The sequence below is a fragment of the Triturus cristatus genome, chromosome 11 (genome assembly GCF_964204655.1).
Source record: "Triturus cristatus chromosome 11, aTriCri1.1, whole genome shotgun sequence".
Lineage (NCBI taxonomy): Eukaryota > Metazoa > Chordata > Amphibia > Caudata > Salamandridae > Triturus > Triturus cristatus.
The window spans coordinates 346525594-346545330 of record NC_140594.1 but is presented as its reverse complement, the minus strand read 5'-3'; the positions used below and the strand labels follow the sequence as shown (position 1 = coordinate 346545330).

Genomic DNA, 19737 nt, shown 5'->3' with positions numbered 1-19737 from the left:
ACCTGCCCTGGGGATCCACCCACGCTCTGGAATGCAAATATGGAACCCGTCGGGGAATAAGTATGGCCACCCCCCTGGAGCCCCTGGAGACGCCAGAGTGGAAAACCTGTGCAAAACCATAGCGGAGAAGACAAGGGGCTTTGGTACCCAACAGGTGGGTTTTCTGAAGCATCAGGACATCAGTGTGGTCGCGTTTGGCCAGTCAGAGGATAGCGCCCCTTTTGATTTTATCAAGAGCCCCCCGCACATTCCAACTGATTAGGCGAAGACCTGCATTATTAGACCGCCAAACCGCCATAGGAGAAGACATGCATAAGTAACATTGCGGAGGTAATGACACCATGGGGCGGACCACCAGGACCCACCTCTAGAAGACGGCACAGTAAGAATGCAAGGGCATACACAGTGTAGAACAAATAAATGCCATCACTATGGAGAGGAGCAGGATCAATCGAGATACGTATATCAACAACAAAAGAGAAGAGACTGTGCATAAGGAATCCCCCCCCCAACAACTCCCCCCACCCCCCCAATACCTCATAACCATTGAAGCATCTGTCGCGGTCAAGACAGCCCGGGGCCCCCAACGGGAGCACACCGGTCATCCTGCCAATGGATCCCAACGAGCCCATATAACATTTGAGCCCTGACCCATGGACCTCGGACGGTCAATTAGGGGAGGGGCCCCCTATGGAGCCCCATCGATCGGGTGAAACAATCGTAGAGCAACGCCCCCACATGAAGTATTTAAAAGCCACGTCGGCGATGCAGACCAGAAGTCCATTGTGGCCCGAAAACAGCAATACAGGCCCGACCCCCGACTCACGGGAGGCCCACGGGCCAACCAGCGGCCACCAGAAGGCGGCAATCATATATAAGCATCAAACAGCAGGCACATTATCATTCCCCCAATAAGATCAGTCCAAAGTACTCACGAGGCCGAGTGTCCCGGCCTTGATGATGATGCTGATCCGCTGGCAACACTACGGGACTGCGAGCGGCGACGAGAGAGGGATCTTCTAGGGGACCTGTCCTTAGACTTTGAGTGTTGATGAGCAGGACCCCCAGTCGATGAGTCCGAATCCGGGGGAGGCGGCGAGTGAGGGTGCAGCTTCACTTCAGTCTCATCAGTCCAGGTGAACACTTCTTCAGGTGACTCGAAAAACCAGGTGCAGGATTGATATACGACCCGCAGGCGGGCCGGGAAGAGCAGAGCATATGGAATCTGTAGATTGCGGAGGCGGACCTTGGCTGCCAGGAAGGACTGGCGTTGCTGCTGGACCAGTCTGGTGTAGTCCGGAAAGATCAATATCCGCGAGTTGTTATAATGGAGGGGCTCCTTGAGGCGGGCTTGCTTCAGGATAGTGTCTCTGTCATTGTAATTTAGGAGCTTGGCGATGATGGGGCGCGGTCTGACCCCGGGGGGCGGCTTCTGCAGGAGAGCCCTGTGGACGGGCTCAATGATAAAACAGCGAGACATAGCATCTGGTGGGAGCCAGCTGGTAAGCCATATGGTCAGGAACTGCTCCGTTGCACCGGATTCGCAGCCCTCCGGGAAGCCCACAAACCGAAGGTTGCATCTGCGAGCCCTTCCCTCTGCGTCCTCGACTCGTGAGACCAATGAGTTGGAGATCGTTTCCAGGGACGCAACTTTTTTTTGCAAGGCCGCTACTGTGTCCTCCACCTTGGAGACCCTGGTCTCAGCCACCGTGATCCGTTCAGACGCATTTCGTAAGTTCTGGCGGAGAAGCATAACCTCAGAGCCCACCTCACCTATCTTGGTCTCAAGAGTTGTCCTGCTCTGTGTAAGAGCCGCCATAAGAGCTGCATTATCTGGAACCCCACCCTGGGCGCCCCCAGGGTCAGTTACAGAGGCCCTGGGTGCCGTGTAGCGATCAATCGTGTTGTGTTTTGCCACCGCTCCATGGGGTTTGTCCCTGGTCATGGTGGCCACGGGGGCCACCAGGCAAACAAGGCAAACAAAGGGGGAAAGTATCTGGGCAAGGTGGAAGACGTGACCAACAAAGGCAATGGACGACCAGCCGGACACCCGAGGCAGAGGAGAGTTGGTGCGGCAAGACCTCTGTGATTTTGGACCCAGATGGAGGCCTTCTAATCCTCAGCCCCTCCGGGTTCGCACCCGTCCATCGCCCCCCCTCTCTAGGAAGCGTCCAGGCGCACACCGGCAAGACTAGACCAGAGCAGCCAGAAAGAAGGAAGAGTTTGACGCAACTCCCGGAAGGTCCACTGTCGCCACACGCCACCTCACCAGAGCAATGCACCCCTCTGGACACAGCAGATCTTCAAATCACCCAGACGGTGGTCCAGTCACAGTCAGGACTGAAGGCAAAGGAAGGTAGGGGAGAGCTGGGCATATCTCCCGCAGCTCCCCGCTTTGGCCGCGCCGTCTGCCGCCTGGAAGCCGGTGGGTCACCCAGCATCCATCACAGAACCCTCCCATGGCCCGAACCGACCGCCGATGGAGACTCTGGGGGGATGCGCCGGGGCTGCGTGGACCAGGAATCTCACGAGTATCAGCCAGCACAAGAAAGTCCCCTACGGCCGTGCGGCAGGGGCGTGCCAATACCAGCACCACAGGCCCCTCAAGCGGCCTCTCCGCAGACAGCGGGCAAGACCCTGGGACCGGCGCGCCAAGTCCAGTCGGCGCAGTCCACCGCACAAGGCGGCCGCCAATGCCTCGGATCTAGGCGCACCTACCGCAAATGATGTAGGGTCCAGGAGGAAGCGAACCGCCGCAAGGAAGGTCGCCCACCCCTGCAGACCCAGGCGCCCCCGGCGCCAACGATGCAGGGACAGGTAAAGGCCCACCACAGTCCTGATGGTCGGCGATCTGTGTGTGCTCTGACCTCGAGGAGCACAGACACTCCGCTATGTAGAAGAGAGGGCGAGGGCAATGTTCAGGCCGCTGGCACCCAGCCCACCAAGGGCCGCGATCAACAGGCCCACTCCGGCAAGAGAAGCCGGGGCCTGGCGTAGAAGCCGGCTGGACGCGAGCCCAGCGGACGTCTCGGGAGCCCTGCCCCCTCAGGCACAGCCAGGCCCGTCCGCCGCGCGTCTGCCCAAAGCGAGCTCCGTGGAGGTAGTGGCCAGTCGACGGGAATATCGCTGCGTTCACCAGACGTTCAGGGGGCTCCGCAGGTGTTCCTTAGGAGAATGCAGACCGATGGGGCAGGATAAGAGCAGGATAATACAGACAGGCTCAGCGGAGCTCGCCTAAGTTGCGGCCGCCATGTTAGCACGCTAGGTCACACCCCCCCCCACATGTCCTATGTTTTAAATACTATGCATTTCCGGCTTTGTGGGCACTTAGGAGTGACTTATGTGTTAAAAACAAATCATTAGGCCTGACAAAAGGTTATTTTGTCAGCTCAAAATGGCAGTTTAAATCTAGACACCCAGACTGCATTGGCAGACCTGGAGACCTGTTTTGTGCTACATTAGTGGGTGGTACAATGAGTGCTGCTGCCAACTAGTACCATTTAATTTGCAGAACAAGTGTACAGGTGGTACCATATACAAGGGACTTGCCAGCAAATTAAATATGCCGGTTAGGTGTACACTAGTTTTACCATGTTTAAAAAGGCGAGCACAAGCACTTTACCACTGGTTTACAGGTGTAAAGTGCACAGAGCTCTGTGGCCATCAAAAACATTTTCAGCACTATGATGCATATACTGGGGGAATGCCACACGAAACGATGGAAATTTGAACTTGAAGTGGCTTGCAGTAGTGAAGCCCCAGATTGATATTCATTAGGAGTATTTTTTTTCTTCCTATTAATTTTCCACTGTACATTTAAGTAGTACTTGTATGTTAGTGAACTGCACCACTTTGTGTCATGATGAAAGGCCTACTATTGTTGAAAGTACACGTTATTTTTGTGGGATACACAACTGTCATAGGAGTTACTGCAAGTCTGTAGAGTCATTGCAAAATTACTGTTATTTTTGTATGTGCTAAAAATCATCACAGCTGTGTTTTGGAATTGGTTGTACTGAGATATGTAGCAGTGGCGTACCCATGCAGATTATCTGCAGCACTAGGATTTACCTAAACTTTCCACCTACATCCTCCTCAACAAATCATAATGTGTGACTATTTTCTGAATGGTTCTTGTGTTTTTTTTGTATTCTTCACAGGGATGTCAAAGCTGGGAATATTCTCCTCACTGAACCTGGCCAGGTCAAGCTTGCTGATTTCGGGTCTGCATCCATAGCCTCTCCTGCCAACTCTTTTGTGGGGACACCTTACTGGTATGTGGTCCTTCTAATTAGCATATTTCCTTTTCAAAAGATCTTTCCTATGATACTTTATATCATTAAATATGATGAGTATGAAATGTGGCTCCAAATGTTAGTAAGCTTTCTTAAAAGTGCAATTGTATGACACCAACCAACTTTAAAGGCCTATGTTAACCCTAATTTTTCCCTCTGTGTGCAACAATGATAGATCTGTGTGTACCACTTGTAAAGCTATGTGCACTAAAGACACATGACAAGTCTCTATACAAACAAAAGCTGCACATCTTTACCAAAATAAGTTGTGTGCCACTTCAAGTTTATCCAGCATTGGGGTATCTTTCATAGATCCACATGCTCAAATCATTCCCTGTCGTCGATGTGGAAGTCCTACGGTATCATAATCCAGCAGTAACAAAAACCTATCATAGGATAGTGGCTCTATGCCATGAGTTTAATAGCCTACCTATGTCCCTTTTTTTTTTTTTTTTTTTTTTTTAAAGGACCAAACTTCAGCTAAAACCAATCAACTGCTGGCACCCTCTAGGACACTGACAAGAGAAGCAGAGTCCCTCAGATTTTCACAGCACATCGTGTGCGAAGGGAGTCTCCCTGAGCCCTGCTCAGTATTCCCATTTGAAAAGCTTTATTCAACTTGAATATTTCTAATATGTCTACAGTTAATGCCTTTTCGGTCCCTGCAAGACCTGGGAAGAAGTGTGTTCATGTGGATGAACCAGATAAGGACTTTCTTTACTTCCTCCATCCCAAGCATGATGTAAGGGAGTGCAAGATTTGCTATACTTGCTCATCAAAAACCTTGAGGCACAGGGAAGGGAGGCTACTCCTATGGCTTCAAAAGACCAATACTCGGAAAACATCTTTTGAGGAGGACAGTGATTCCTATGCCAGGTCTTACAAGAGGACTAGATCTCTTAAAAGACCTTAAAAAATGTTTATAAATTCTATCAAGACTTCCTATCAACCTCACAGCTCCAAGTAAAAGGAGAAATAAAAACATTTCTCCCCAGAGACCTCTTTACCTCGTCCGTCAACACCTTCTGCCAGAGACAGAGACTGCCCTCATGCCACCTATACCGACCCTATGAGGCATAAATCCACTTAAAAATCCCAGTCGAAGAGGTAGATCGATGACCACCACTACCATCTTGTCTATTCCTTTGACAGCCCCGTAGGCAATGATCCAGTCAATGTTTTCTCCATCAATGGTGGTCCTGTCGATGACTTTGACCATGATAATGCCTCCACCAACGGCACTGTCGATGACTCCATCACTGGTGATAAAAATCTCTAAGATCTCCAGGACCTCCATCCACCCTGAGGTTACTTCACCTAGCAAGGTCTCTCTTCTGCCTCCTACTGGACATTGAGGGAGTTGGATAATGACAGTGGCCCCTTTAGCGCGTCTCATAGTCCTTCATAGCTGAATTTGAAATATGAGGATGAGGATGAATATGAAGATGAGTATGAGGACGAAGGACAATATTTTCAACAGTATTATACTCCACCTCCAAGGTGCTATGGGACACGAAGATACTGTTCTGACCTGCCACTTAAACAGGACACTTTGCATCTTCCTGCTGCTTTGGTACAGGATCCACAGGCCATGCTCTGACTTTCAGAGGCGCTTCCCACAGCCCCCTGAAGAGCAACCTGGTGGATCACCACCACCCCTCTGGTTCCGCCTCTGATGACACCTGCATCCCATGCATCTGTACAGCCCAGAGATGATCCTTCTTCCTCAGATGAGGAGAGGGAAGGGGATGAATTTCCAGATGGTCAACCACCTCTAGATGAATGGGATGACTATGTGTGTCCATCTCTGTCCCCACCTCACCAGACTGATTCACCTCCCAGGGATATAGGAGGTTTCCATAACCTCATGGAGAGAGCCACAACCAGATTTCACACTCCAATGTCAGTGAAATAGTCTGACTGCTTCCTCTACAGTCTCAAAGTGCAGGCCAGAAGATCGGTATGCTCTCTACCGATAGTGGACTACATTTGGCAAGAGGGAGTAAAGATTATGAAACACCTGGCCACTGTACCAGCTGTCCTTCCACGTATTGTCAAGAAGTACAGAGCGTCTGAGGACTCCCCATCATGCTTGACAGGACAAGCCTGACCTTGCAGTCATCGCAACGGAGGTCGAAAAACTCATCTACTCCTATTTCCGCACCACCTGACAAGGAGGGATGCCATCAAGATAACATCGGAAAAAGGTTTTCTACAATGTCTGCAATTATGATATGGGCAGCCATCAACCTCTCCATTCTAGGCCGCTATAACTGCCAGATGTGGTCTGATAGCGGACATTTTAGGAAATAACACTGTGCAATGGACAGCTCCTCCACAGGCTTCTGTCAGCAAGCCAGTGCAGCTGTCTTACGATGCCTAGGGTGTCTAAAGGCAACCTCATTTCGACCTGAGGTCCAATCAAACATATTGGACGTGGCTTATGACGGTGACCCACTGTTTGGCAAGCACATCGATGACGCTCTCCTTGCCATTAAGACGGACACTGATACTGTAAAATCTCTAGGCACTCTCCAATACTGTAAGGTTCCTATCTGAGGGGTGCGGGTCCGTGGTTTTACCTCTTACAGAGGTGGATACCAACGCTCACAAAAATACCAGCCACAGTACAGGACATTTTACCAGCAACAATCCTATCGGCAATCCTCTACAGCTGGTTTTTCTAAGCAAGGGCCTGGCAGATGATCGCCCTCTCAGACATAGGTCACAAACAGTGACCTTCTCCGGGCACCACTGCAACATCTTTGCATCCTCTTGGTGCAAAATAACCCATTACCTCCCTCAATGACAAGCCATTGTCTCAGTCAAATGGTCATTGGACCTTGTCACCTATGGCCATACCCTGGAGTTTGCAGAAAGACCACCAACTTCTCTGCCAAAGGGAGCCCCTCCCCCTCGTCTTTATTTATTGCTGAAAGAAGCTCTCTTAATACTCTCAATAGGGGTAATAGAGAAGGTCCCAACAGTGCAGAAGGGAAAAGGATTCTACTCCCATTTTTTTTTTACTCATCCGCAAGAAATCAGGGTAGTGGAGACCGATCCTAGATATCTAAAAACTCAACAAATTCCTCCGCAAGCAGTCCTTATGGATGATAAATCTCTAGCTCAACAACGAAGCTTCATCACTTCTCTAGACTTTCAAGATGCTTACTTCCTTATCCCCATTCATCCCAAACACTGCAAAAAGGTTAACAGTAGCTGGTACCCATTACCAATTCAAGGTCCTCCCCTTCGGTCTAAAGTCTGCACCTCGGATATTCACCAAGTGCATGGCCCCAGTAGCAGCAGCACCCAGGAAGCAAGGTCATCAGGAATTCCCTTACCCAGACGGCTGCTGCTAAAAGCCCAAACGTCCGGACAAGTTGCCAAAGCAACATAAAACATTCTCTCAATGTTTCGCAAGCTGGGCCTCACTGTCAATTGGTAAAAGCCTTCCACCACTCCGAGTCAAACCATGACATTCCTTGGAGCAGATCTCAACACCATGCAGAACAAAGCCTTCCTCTCCCAAGAAAGGCAAACAAGGCTGGCACGCTTGGATCAAAGCATTGCAAGAAAAGAGTGCGTTTAGGGGAGACTGTTTAAGTCGCTCCTAGACATAATCTCCTCAGCAATAAACTTGGTCCCCTTGGCGCGCCTTAAGATGAGACTTGCATAGCTCCTCGGATGTTACCCACGCTGGCATGGTGGTCTGGCATACCACATCTCTCTCTCAAGGCCTCACGTTTCTATCGCTAGAGCCCAATTCTATCATCACTACGACACCTCTATGGAGGACTGGAGGGGGCCACATGCAAGACCTTCAAATCCATGGAAGGTGGTCGACAAGTCAAACGTCTCTACACATCAACAGATTGGAGCTCAAAACCATTTTTCTCACCCTGCAAACTTTCCTCCCAAGGATTGCAAACTTCTCCGTGCTGGTTCATACCAACAATAAAAACCAGCATTTATTATATCAATAAACTGGGAGGAACCCGATCTCTCACGTTATCTTAGGAAGCCCAAAAGCTTTAGGATGGGTTCACAACTCACAAGATATCCTTAAAGGTAGAGCATCTGTCTGGAATCCACAACACACTTGTGGATGCCCTAAGCAGGACCAAAGACAGCTGCCACGAGTGGAAACCCGACCAGCAGCAGCTGAACAAGATATTCTTATCTTGGAGGAAAACGGTGCTGAATCTCATTGCGATAGAATCCGATACAAAATGCTGGTTCTACGCCAGTCGATTTCCTCTCCCAGGGTGAATGGGGAATGCCCTTTTGATTTACTGATCCTGGATTTATGCATACGCTTTTACCCCATCCCACTGATTCCCAGAGTCCTCACCAAATGAAGGTGGAACACTGTTGTCTCCTGTTCATCACTCCCAAGTGGCCCAGACAACACTGATTTTTCAGAGCTTCTCCTCCTTTTAGATAAGCCCATTTGTCTCCTACCAACGCTGTCCCTCCTAACTCGGAAAAAGGGTCAGATATGTCATCCGGAGCGATCACCTCTCCACTTCCACGCATTGGCTTCTGAGTACTATGAATTTTGGAATTGTAGAATTACGCAATAATGCAGGGATTTTCTCACCATACAGTGGAAAGAACCAACAATACTTATAGGTCGAAGTGGGGAGATTCTGTCAGTGGTGTCACCAAAATAACTCAGACCTAGTCCACGCGCCCCCTGAGCAGATCTTACCTTACCTTCTCTCCCTGGCCAAGTCAGGCCTGGTGTAAGCTTTGGTGAAAGTTCACCTTGTGGCAATCTCAAGGGACAGACTATCTTCACAGACATTATTTCTCTGTTCCACAAGGCTCATAAAACAATTCATGAAAGTACTGTTCAGAACTTTCCTTCCGGTGCGACCTCCTCCCCCGTAATGGCATCTCGATGTTGTCCTTTCACAACTGATGAAGCAGTCTTTCAAGCCTATTCATTGGCCTGTTTTTGAGTTTCTCACGTGGAAAGTTGCTCTTCTTGCACTCACATATACCAGAAGGGTCAGTGAGATACAGACCATTACCACTCAAGAGCCACTTCTTTGCTTCACTAATGAGTTTGTGCTTCTTAGAACGAACCCGAGGTTCATCCCAAAGGTTACGTCTCAATTCCACCTTAACAAGCCTGTCATTCCTCTGACATTTTTAATCTAGCTACACCGGGTTAACAGGCTCTTCGCACTTTGAACTTTAAACAATGCCTAAAATTGTATTTGCAAAGAACTAAGAACATGTGCAAACCTGACCAGTTATTTGTGCCCTATGGTCAAGGTTATTAAGGCTCAGCTGCGACCAAACCAACAATCGCACGATGGATCTCGGGGACAATTCAATTTCGTCATACCAAGGTGGGCAAACCTTTGGTGAAGAAAGCTAAAACACATTCGATGAGCGCAGTCTCCACTTCGGCTGCCCTGTTCGTAGGCATTTCACAGAAGAAGATTTGCCGTGCTGCCACGTGGAAGAGCATCCACACATTCATATAACACTAATGCCTGTAATCAACGCAGCGTAGTGAGACAGCCTTGGGCCAGGTGGTATTACACCTTCTATTCCAATAGAGTGAGCCTGTGTAAGTAGAGGTGTTTTTTCTTCATGTTCAAAAGGTTAAATATTCCTAATGTTGATATGTGACTGCTTAACCTTTCTCTCAGTTTAAATGTTTATATATGAAGATAGATGTTTTTCTATCTTCACACTCTTTTAACCCCTTCGGTGCTCATGACGGAACGGTTCCGTCATGAGCCACGGTTGAGCTGTGCTCATGACGGAACCGTTCCGTCATGACCACGCCCGCGCAAGATTCCGTCAGCACAGCGGCGGAATCTGCGCAGCATGGAAGGGGTTAAGGCATTATTTGCAAATATTTATGAATGTTAAGACACCATCCGCTAATTGTACTTACATTTATCTTCATACTGCTTGGTATTTTGATTCAAGAATGTGAATTTATGAAATATACCCCAATACTGGATAAGAAAGTAAGTTACTTACTTGTAACTGCAGTTAGTGGTATCTTTCATAGATTCACATGTGACCCACCCTTCTCCCAGGAGAGGCTCCGCATATGCCTGGGATATTGCTCCTACTTGTGCTGGAAAATCTGAGGGACTCAGCCTCTTTTGGAGTGATCTAGAGGATGCTAGCATCTGATTGGTATAGTTGAAGCTTGGTCCTTTAAAACATAAATAAAAAAAAGAACATAGATAGGCTGTTAAACTTATGGTCTAGATCCATTATAGCGTATGATAGTTTTTGGATACTGCTTGATTATGATACAGTGCGACTCCCACTTCGATGACAGGGAATGATTCAAGCATGTGGATCTACGAAAGATACCAATATCGGATAAATCTAGTTAGAGGTAACTAACTTTTTATCATTTGCTTGAAAGTAAATTTAAATGTACAGTTTAACTCAAATTTAGCTGCATGAAATATTTACTTTTTAGACCGGTGTCCTCATATTATTGTTTCTGATTAAGACTTTTAGCACCAGATTCCTCACATTTTGAATTTCCTCCAGACATCAGACTGGATCTAGAAACTTTTCAGCAGTATCTCTTTGCGCTGGAAGGTGCACCTTGCGACTCCACACGGACACCATTCCGCTCCGAAAATTACTCTCAGGCCTACATAGGCACCACTTCTGTCTGCTGACGTCCGTTCCTTTCGTTCTATGCCACCAGATGCTTAACCAGAGCCCCCTCTTCGTCTCTTTGAGACTTGCAGCTCGAAATGTTCTCAGTGTGCAAGGAATGTTATCCTCAAAACTATAGGCTTTAAGCTCTGTCGGAACTGTTGCAAACAGATGTCTGTGATGGAAGCCCATCAGGTATGCTTGTCGTGCCTGAAACTGAGCCAGGAGCCCAAGGCATGCACAAACTGTAGGTTAATAAACCCAAAAGCCATTGTGGAATGCTAAGCATCAGAAGGCTCCAGGTTGGGCTGTTCCATGATGCAGTCCGTGGAAAAGGTCTCGTTCTTGTTCCTGCAGTTGTCCAAGCCGATCCAGAGGCTGGTCTTCGTCTCTCTCCAAATCTTCAGGTAAATCTAAATAGAATAACAAGAAGATTAAGCGGGATTTTGCTACCTCGCACCACTCAAATTTGCCTGAGCAGGCAGGGGGCGACAACAATCTTATTGATCTTCCTTCCGAAGTAGGCCAACTTTGGACCCGATCTTTTAACTTGTGCATGTACAATCTGAGTTTCTGGGACCGAATGCCACACCACACCAAATTGAAGAATTCCGTGGGGCTATGCTCCGGCTCTTCGGATGCCTTCCGACACCCTCTGGTGCACCTGTGGGCCTCAAGGAGACTTGAGGCCCTCTTTCTGGAATACCCCAGCGAGTTTGCCCTCTGCGCCAATTGGACCCCACTAACCTGTTCTGCCTCTGGCTCAGCTTCTGAACCTAAAACCTGTGCTGCTCCAAGTTCCTAGATGCCCATGCCAACTTAGTCAATGCCAGAGGGGGAGGAACCAATCGTTCTCTCCGACTTTACGTCTGCACCAGTCCGAATTCAACTAAAGTCGCACCCAAATCCAACCGAGACGCCACTTTCTCTATTGGATGTTCCTATTCCTCAAGGGAGGCAGCCCTCCTTGCAATACCTTTTTCGCACTGATTCTGATGACTATGACCAGGGGGTGAGTTTGCTCAGCCCTATACTGATGGCAATTGGTATGAAGACTAGCAGGAGGCTTGTGGCCTTGACACCTTGCCCGAATGGCTCATTTTTCTCCCTTTGAACCTCCAACCTGGGAATCTGCTTCATGTGCTATGGTTATATGTAGGCTGGCTGAAGTTCTTGACCTTCACCTCCCCACTATGGAAGTGTTAGAAGGTGGTTCTGACACTATGGGCCGCCCGGATTTTTCGCTTTTTGAGCACCTAATTGTTGAGCTTTTACTGTGGGGGAGCCTCATAAGTTGGGACTCGCCCACAGTTAACTCATAATGAAAGAGACTGCATGGGGATAGTACTGGTGTCCCCCTGGCTTGACCAGTTCACTGCGCAGCAGCTTGAGTAAAGGACACCGGGCTGGTTACATGCAGACACGTGTGTACATGCGTGAACACACGTGTAGGGGCTGCACAGGGGAGATTCCCAGTGTGCGCAGCCAAGGAGCAGGTGCAGATAGACTGGTGTGGCAGGACTTATGCAGAATGGGGTGGTGACATGGAATAGGCTTTATACACAGGGAAGAAACATGCCAGGGAAAGTCAGTGTGGGCTAGATTAACTTTCCTAAGGCCTACAGATTCCAGTCATGCACTAAAGTTCACTGTAACGGGTGTGAGAAGAAGTATTCTGCAGAGTCCAAAGTCATATTTGTACTGCTTTTGGGTCATCCAGAACTGTCATATTTCTCCGAGTCAGCCATAACCATGCCCTGGCTGGGGGCTGACCTCAGTAGCCTGGATTGATGACCTTTTTTTCCCTGAGCGAAGACCTCCTCTCCACAAAGAGAAGATGGGTTGGGCTACAGGCTCATCCATCAGCAGCTATCACTGGGTGCCAGGCACCAGGCTGCACCAGGGAGGGAAGGCAGCAAGGGGCGAAGGGGCTTTCAGAGACCATGTGGCAGGAGACCCTGGATGACGCCATCTTGAACCAACCCAGAGGCCTGGGAAGGAAGGAGGGAGCAGGGGCAGAGAAGTGATGTCGCTGTGTGATAGGGCAAACAGAGACTTCCTGCCAGCCCCATCCCCAACTTCTTAAAAAGAACTTGCACAGAAGCTCTCTCTGGGGTGTGGTCTGCTGAGGCAGAAGGTGCTGGAGCCTGGCACAATGGGCAGTTGGAAGGAGGAACCCCCTGATTGGCCCAAAATCCTGAACAGCGCCAGGAGAAGAGACCAGGACCAGTGCGCAGAATCCGGGGGCTTCTGCGCAGGAAGAAGAGAGGCCCAGGAGGAGAGCCAGGCGAAAGGCTGGCACAGGGAGCCAGTGAAAACAGCTCTCTGCCGAAGTTCACCCTCTTGGAGGCGGAGAGGGCAGCGACAATTGCTCCAGATGCAAAAACAACAGTTGATGGACAGAATGCAGAACAATGTCATACAGTCACCCCAGTACAGTGATCTGGGCCTAAATCCATCGTTTTCTTTGCTCACCATGCCATTCCAGTTTGAACCCTGCCAAATGCAAATCCGTCTTGACCCTGTGCCTCATGGCAACAGTCCAGCCCGAACTGCCAAGCCAGGTCCTCCCTGGACTAGAAACGAGCATCCTAGGACCGGTTTTGGGGTTTCACCCCTCTTCAGCCAGGATAGCTTGATTCCAGTGGCATGGAGAGCATGGGACCCACGTCTGGAGCACCATTGTCCTGCTCCTGACGACCCTGCTTTTCTCTGTTTTTTTCTCTTTTTTTTAATATGTTTATTAAGTTTATGCATAACAAACAGGAGACATTGACATAATTCACATAATGTTAGCAGCGTGTGACAATCAGAAGTAAACAGTGCAGCACCATGTTGGCAATAGAGGTACATTACATCAAGCATTTGAAAGACCCAAGCCCCTCGGTGACATAGTTCTTTACACTATCTTAACCATTTTGTCTAAGGGCGAAGTCGGACGATCGGTGCAATTTGCATCATACAGGTGTAATGCTACAGGTGGAGCTAATGGTCAGAGGGCACAGGGCGCTGTGGAGCAGAGGCAGCGCCAAGGTCAGTGTCTATCGTGTTCGTCATTCCAGTCTTGTACAGATCCCAAAAGTTCTTCGGTCTGTTGTGAGGCGGTAACAGTTCACTGTAGTTTTCAGTCTGGGTGCAACAGAACATCATATCTTTAGACCACTGAGCTATTGTAGGTGCAGGGCCGCGAAGCCAACAGATCGCCACACATCTCTTTGCTAAAAGTAGCGCCATGTCTACCAGTCATCGCAGCGCCTTAGGGAGAGGCTTGGCGTACCCGAGCAATGCTAAGAACGGGTCAGGGACTAACGGCAGTTCTGTAATTCGGTTTATTTCAGCAAATACCAGACCCCAGAAGCGGGCGATCCCCGGGCACGTCCAGGCTAAATGGAAGAGGTCAGCGATTTGTTCACCACACCTTTCACAGTGAGACTCCTCTCGCAGCCCATAACGATGTCGACGCTCTGGCGTGTAATAAACCCTGTTTAGGAATTTGAAATGGACAAGTCTGTGCCGGCCATTCAGCGAGACACATTTAGTGCTCGTGCAGCAGTAGAGCCATTTGTCATCAGTAAGGTCTATCTGTAGATCACACTGCCAGGCTAGCCGTGATTTAGTATATTTACTTCCCCTAGCAGTCATTGTGGTGCGGTAAATCTTAGATACCATCTTAGCAGGTGTTGGTGCTCTAAGGACAGCAGTTAGGGCCATCACCTCAGGCGGTTCTGCCATATCTTCACCCAATAAGTCCTTGAGAGCATGTCTAATTCTATGGAATTGGAATTGAACAAGGAGCGTAGGCGTAGTTTCCCCTCCAGTCATAGCATTCCATGTGCGCACTGCGCCATCTGCGAAGAGATCCCCAATGACGTGAGCATTGAGCGTCTGTAAAGCGGCTATAACCCCCCTATCTTTACATGGTGCGAGCCAATGGCACCATTCAAGGCGGGCTACTGGGGAATATAGTATATTGCCCGCCTGGATAGCCAATAAATAATGCCAGGCATGAGCAACCGTGTTAAGGGGATCCAATACACCCGTACGTCTATCAGGGGGTGTGAACAGCAAGGCATGAAGTGTCCTAGGGGAAGCAACTATCGTCTCTATCCGTACGTGCGGAATGGCAAACGGGCCATGTATCCAATGATATGCCTGAGAGCTTTGAGCAGCTCTATAATATAGGTCCAAATCAGGTGCACCCAGTCCCCCCATGGAGTACGGCAATGTCCGTATTTTCCAGGCGACGCGTGCTTGCTTCCCCGCCCAGGGCAGGTGTACCATTAGGGACTGGAGACGCTGGAAGAATACACGGGGCAGCACCATGGGTATATTCGTGAAGAGGAAGAGAAAACGCGGCAGCACAATCATTTTCATAAGGGACACTCTGCCCATCAACGATAAAGGGAGGCGCACCCAGCGGCTAATATCCTCTTCCAACTTGGAAATAGCAACCCCAAAATTCTCCCTGAGGGCCACCTCGGAGTCAGTGTGCAGTTTGATCCCCAAGTATCGCACCGCCTCTGTAAACCACTGCAGGGGGTATTCAGGCTCGAAGGCCGCCGTCGCAGTGGTCAAAGGGAACATGATGGATTTATTCAAGTTGACCCTTAGGCCAGACAGGGAGTGAAAGAGCACTACCTCTCGTAAGACCGGGGAGAGATTGGCCTGCAGGTCTCTGATATAAAGCAGTGTGTTGTCCGCATAGGTGGAAACAATCAGGCAGTAGTTCAGAAAGCGTATGCCTCTATGGCTATGATACTCCTGCAGGGCGCATGCCAATGGCTCAGCGACCAGGGCGTATAGAATCGGAGATAAGGGGCAGCCCTGTCTCGTGCCCCTGTATATTCGTATAGGGTTAGTAACCAGGGAGCCTATTTTGATACGCGCCGTGGGAGAGCAATACAGTACGGCGAGAAGTTGTAGAAACACCTCTCCCACCCCCATGCGGTTGAGGACCTGTCTCAGGAAGGGCCATTCGACCGAGTCAAACGCCTTCTCCATGTCTAGGAATACCGCAATAGCAGGCACCTCCGGTCTTGTATGCTGAAGGGCAGCGAAGACCGTATGCAGGTTGTATGTCAGATTTCTGCTTGGCACAAATCCGGCAAGCAGTTTTGCAAACATTTTGGTGTCCACATTCATCAAGGACAGAGGTTGATACGAGGCGCACACGTCTGGAGACTTTCCTGGTTCAAGGATAGCCACTATGATGGCCTCCCGTATAGATGGGGGCATCACGCCTGTGGTACACATGTCCTCAAACACCGTGAGCAAAGGTGCGGCAGCAAAAGATCAATGAACGCCTTGTAAAAGGCGACAGTGAGGCCATCCCCTCCCGGCGCACTCCCCGCCCTCATACCAGAGAGAGCCAGGACTATTTCATCCCTTTAATCGGCCGCATCAGAAATTCTGGATGCCAGTTGGACAGCCACGGAAGCTTTATATGCGTTAGGTAATCTAATATTTGCTCATCGGGACTGCAGCCTCTCAAGGCATATAGGTCCGAAAAATGTTGTCGAAATTGCTCCGCCACTTGGGCATCCCTTAGCAGAGAGTCTCCGGGTTGCGTTCTAATTTCTAGGATCGCGGCGTTGTCCGTTGCCTGTGAAGCTGCGCAAGGGCCGCCCCGGCTGTTCGCCTTCACCATAAATACGAGCAGTGGCACACTTCCCGAGATGCTTTATTTCCGCATCAGCCTCTGCATGGTACTCCTGCAGAGTCTGCATCAATTCTAGGCTAAGCGTATCATTACGACCAGCGACCAGGGAAGCCTCCAGCTCCTTTAACTTACGTTCCAGATCCGCCAGTCTGTTACGAATCGATTTAAGAACCCCCGCATGTTTAGATATTGCCACCCCCTAATATATACCTTAAAAGCCTCCCATATAGTTTGGAAGGAATCAACTGATCCCACATTGGTCTAAAAAAACCTCTCTATTGCAGTAGCAATATCTTCCTTAAAAGCGGCGTCCAGTAGGGAAAAGGGTGGAAAGCGCCACATGAAAGGGGGGATGCGCATCTTCGGAGAAGCGAGAACCAAGAGCAGGGGTGAATGATCAGAAGAGGTGCGTGGCAGAATCGAGCAAGACTGAATGTGTGGCATTAAGTGTCTGGAGGAGAACCAGTAGTCAATTCTGGTATGGACATTGTAATACGCGGAGTAATGTGTGTACCCACCCTGACCTGCGTGCCTATTGAGCCAAACATCGCACATATCCAACCTGATCAATGGGGTCTCCACGACTTTAGCCGAAGCAGAGGCACGTCTGTCCGGGTCGCTCAACCTATCCAAAGCGGGGTTCCTAACAAAATTGGAATCCCCTCCCCATAAGATCTGCCCAGGAGCATGAAGGTGAGATAGGTCAGTCAACTTACTATAAAAGTCTGGGTGATCATAATTAGGGCCATAAACATTTAGGAAAAGCAAATCCATTCCCTTACCGCAACATTTGGTGAGCACAAACCGACCTTCCCTATCCGTCTCCAAGGGCGACAGTCGGAACGCTGTCTTCGGGTTAACCCACGTCAGGACCCCCGTAGCATGTGTGGTGAAGGCGGCTGCATGCACATTGCCCAAGAGCCCTTTAGTGCGTAAGATGTTTTTATCTAGTGGGAGATGTGTCTCCTGTAGGAGGGCGATATCGATGTTATGCCTATATAGGGAACTCAACATTTTTCAGACTTTCCTATAGTCATTAAAGCCACACACATTCCACTTGAGCACTGGAGAGTTGTCAGAACGTGTCTCAGCCCTATCCGTCATGAGGGAGTATCCAGCTCGGGTGCCACAGTGCCAGTCCCGTCGGGCCTACACAGCCTTGGTGTCGCACTTTGTAAGTTGTCACAGCAAAGAATATGTCATAAGTCAGTCTCAATACATTACCACCCCCCACCCACGCCAGGCCTATCCCAACAGGGCCTGTGCGATTCAAACCCCCATAACGTGCATTTTGACAGAAAGGATCAACCTCCCAAAAAAACATCAATTCGAGTCTCAGACCCCTCCCACCCCCCACCCACGTCAGACTTGCCCCAACTTGGCCGCGGAACAACCCCTCAAACCAATAGAACACCCCCCCTCCCATCCCCACAAAAAGAGCACTCCCCAGTGTGATTCACGTGTGGGTGGATTTTGCTCGACAGACAAATAGAAATATATGGCCTACGTAAGGCCGCATTCCGAACACCGTCAAGTGGATAGTGTGCAACTTGAAGTCGTTATGTACCTCCAGATCCCAAGAACAACCCCAAGAGCATTTCGGTAACTGTGTCCACAACACATTGCTGTACCATGACAAAAAAGACCGCTAGAAGTGCCACTTAAGTACAGGGCTGTCCTCTCCTGGATGCAGGTTCTGCGTCCGAACTGGGCGGTACCTCCGCACCTCCCCACAGCCGCATCCCCTATGGAAAAAAGCTCTCCTTGTCACATTTGAGCAGTGAAGTCATCCATGGCGGGAGTCTGACTATCATGAGCATCAAGAGAGGAGAGCAAGGAGTCACAGCCCTCCCCCCAGGACCCCCACTGCAGCACTCCCACCCGCCCAGAGGCGACCAGACCATACTTATCACACAATGACACCATAGGGCGGTCAGTCCTGTTCCTCCGGCAGGCCTCCCGCCGCCTCATCAAGAAGGTGCTTCTCCGGGCTACGACTCTTCTCCTTCGACTAGTCTTTCAGCGCAGTCTGTACAGCCCTTGGATCCGTGAAGATGTGGGATCGGCCTTGCCTGTTAACTTGAGGTTTCGCTGGATAGAGCATGGCGTAGTCCACCCCCAGAGCTCGAAGCTGCCTTTTCATTGGGGCTAACAGACGTCGTGCTTCTTGGATCCGGACCGTGAAGTCCGGGAACAGAGAGATCGTGGATCCCTCAAATCGTAGTGGTTGTTTCTCATGGGTCAGTTTCAGCGCAACATCTCGATCCCGGTAGTTGAGTAACTTAGCGATAATCGGCTGAGGTGCCGCTCCCTGAGGTGGCCTCGGACCCAGAGACCGGGGCGCTCTCTCCACAATAAACATATTGGAGAATAAGTTCCCGCCAAGCAGGTTTTTTAGGAGCCTTTCCGTGAAATGTTCCATATTGCCCGTCTGGTTAGTTTCCGGGAGACCCGTGAAGCGGAGCTTACAGCGCCTAGAACGCGCTTCCAAGTCCTCTGTTTTGTCCTGCAGGACCTTCAGAACCCTGCCCAGCTGTTTATGTTCAGTGTCGAAGGCGGTCTGTGCTTCCTCCGCTTCTGTTAGCCTGCGCTCCGACATATCAAGCCTCTCAGCGTGCTTATCAAGCCTTTCAGCCATACGGTCCATCCTATAGGACAGCGCATCCATCTTGGTGCCAATAGATGTGATACCCCCTTGTAGATTCTTCTCCATTGCCAGCAGCAGGCCACGAATATCCTGGCGTGAGTCAACGGTTGGATGGTCCTGCTCTCGGGGACCGTCATCGACAGAAGCATCACTGGATTTAGACCTCTTCTGGTCAAACGTCAGTTTCGGTTGCGCTCTTTCCACTCGGCCCATCCTGACCACCAGTGGTTGCCCACTCGATTGCTTCCCCGTACTTCCGTTCAAGAGCAGTAGAAACACAGATGCAGCGCCATCTCTGGGAGTACAGTGGCTGTCCTCCAGCTGTGGCACAAGGCTCCCTCCCTGCAAAGGGCAGTCACTACCAGGGCCTTGTATCGTCAGCACCCCTCAGAGAGTGTACCGCCTCCTCCCTCCAGGCACATATAGCGCAATGCAGCGCAATGACATCCACTGCAATCTATGTTGTGGGTACCCCTGCGCCA

The 19737-nt window shown here is 49.9% G+C and overlaps 1 protein-coding gene across 7 annotated transcripts in view; it reads left to right on the top strand.

The window, feature by feature from the left end:
• TAOK3 (TAO kinase 3) overlaps positions 1–19737 on the top strand; it is a 1246906-nt gene that overhangs the window by 570108 nt on the left and 657061 nt on the right. For all 7 annotated transcript variants that reach the window (XM_085636070.1, XM_085636074.1, XM_085636076.1 and 4 more), the window contains one exon: positions 4161–4274. In XM_085636070.1, coding sequence (XP_085492196.1) covers positions 4161–4274 — 114 coding nt within the window. The remainder of the gene's footprint in view (positions 1–4160; positions 4275–19737) is intronic.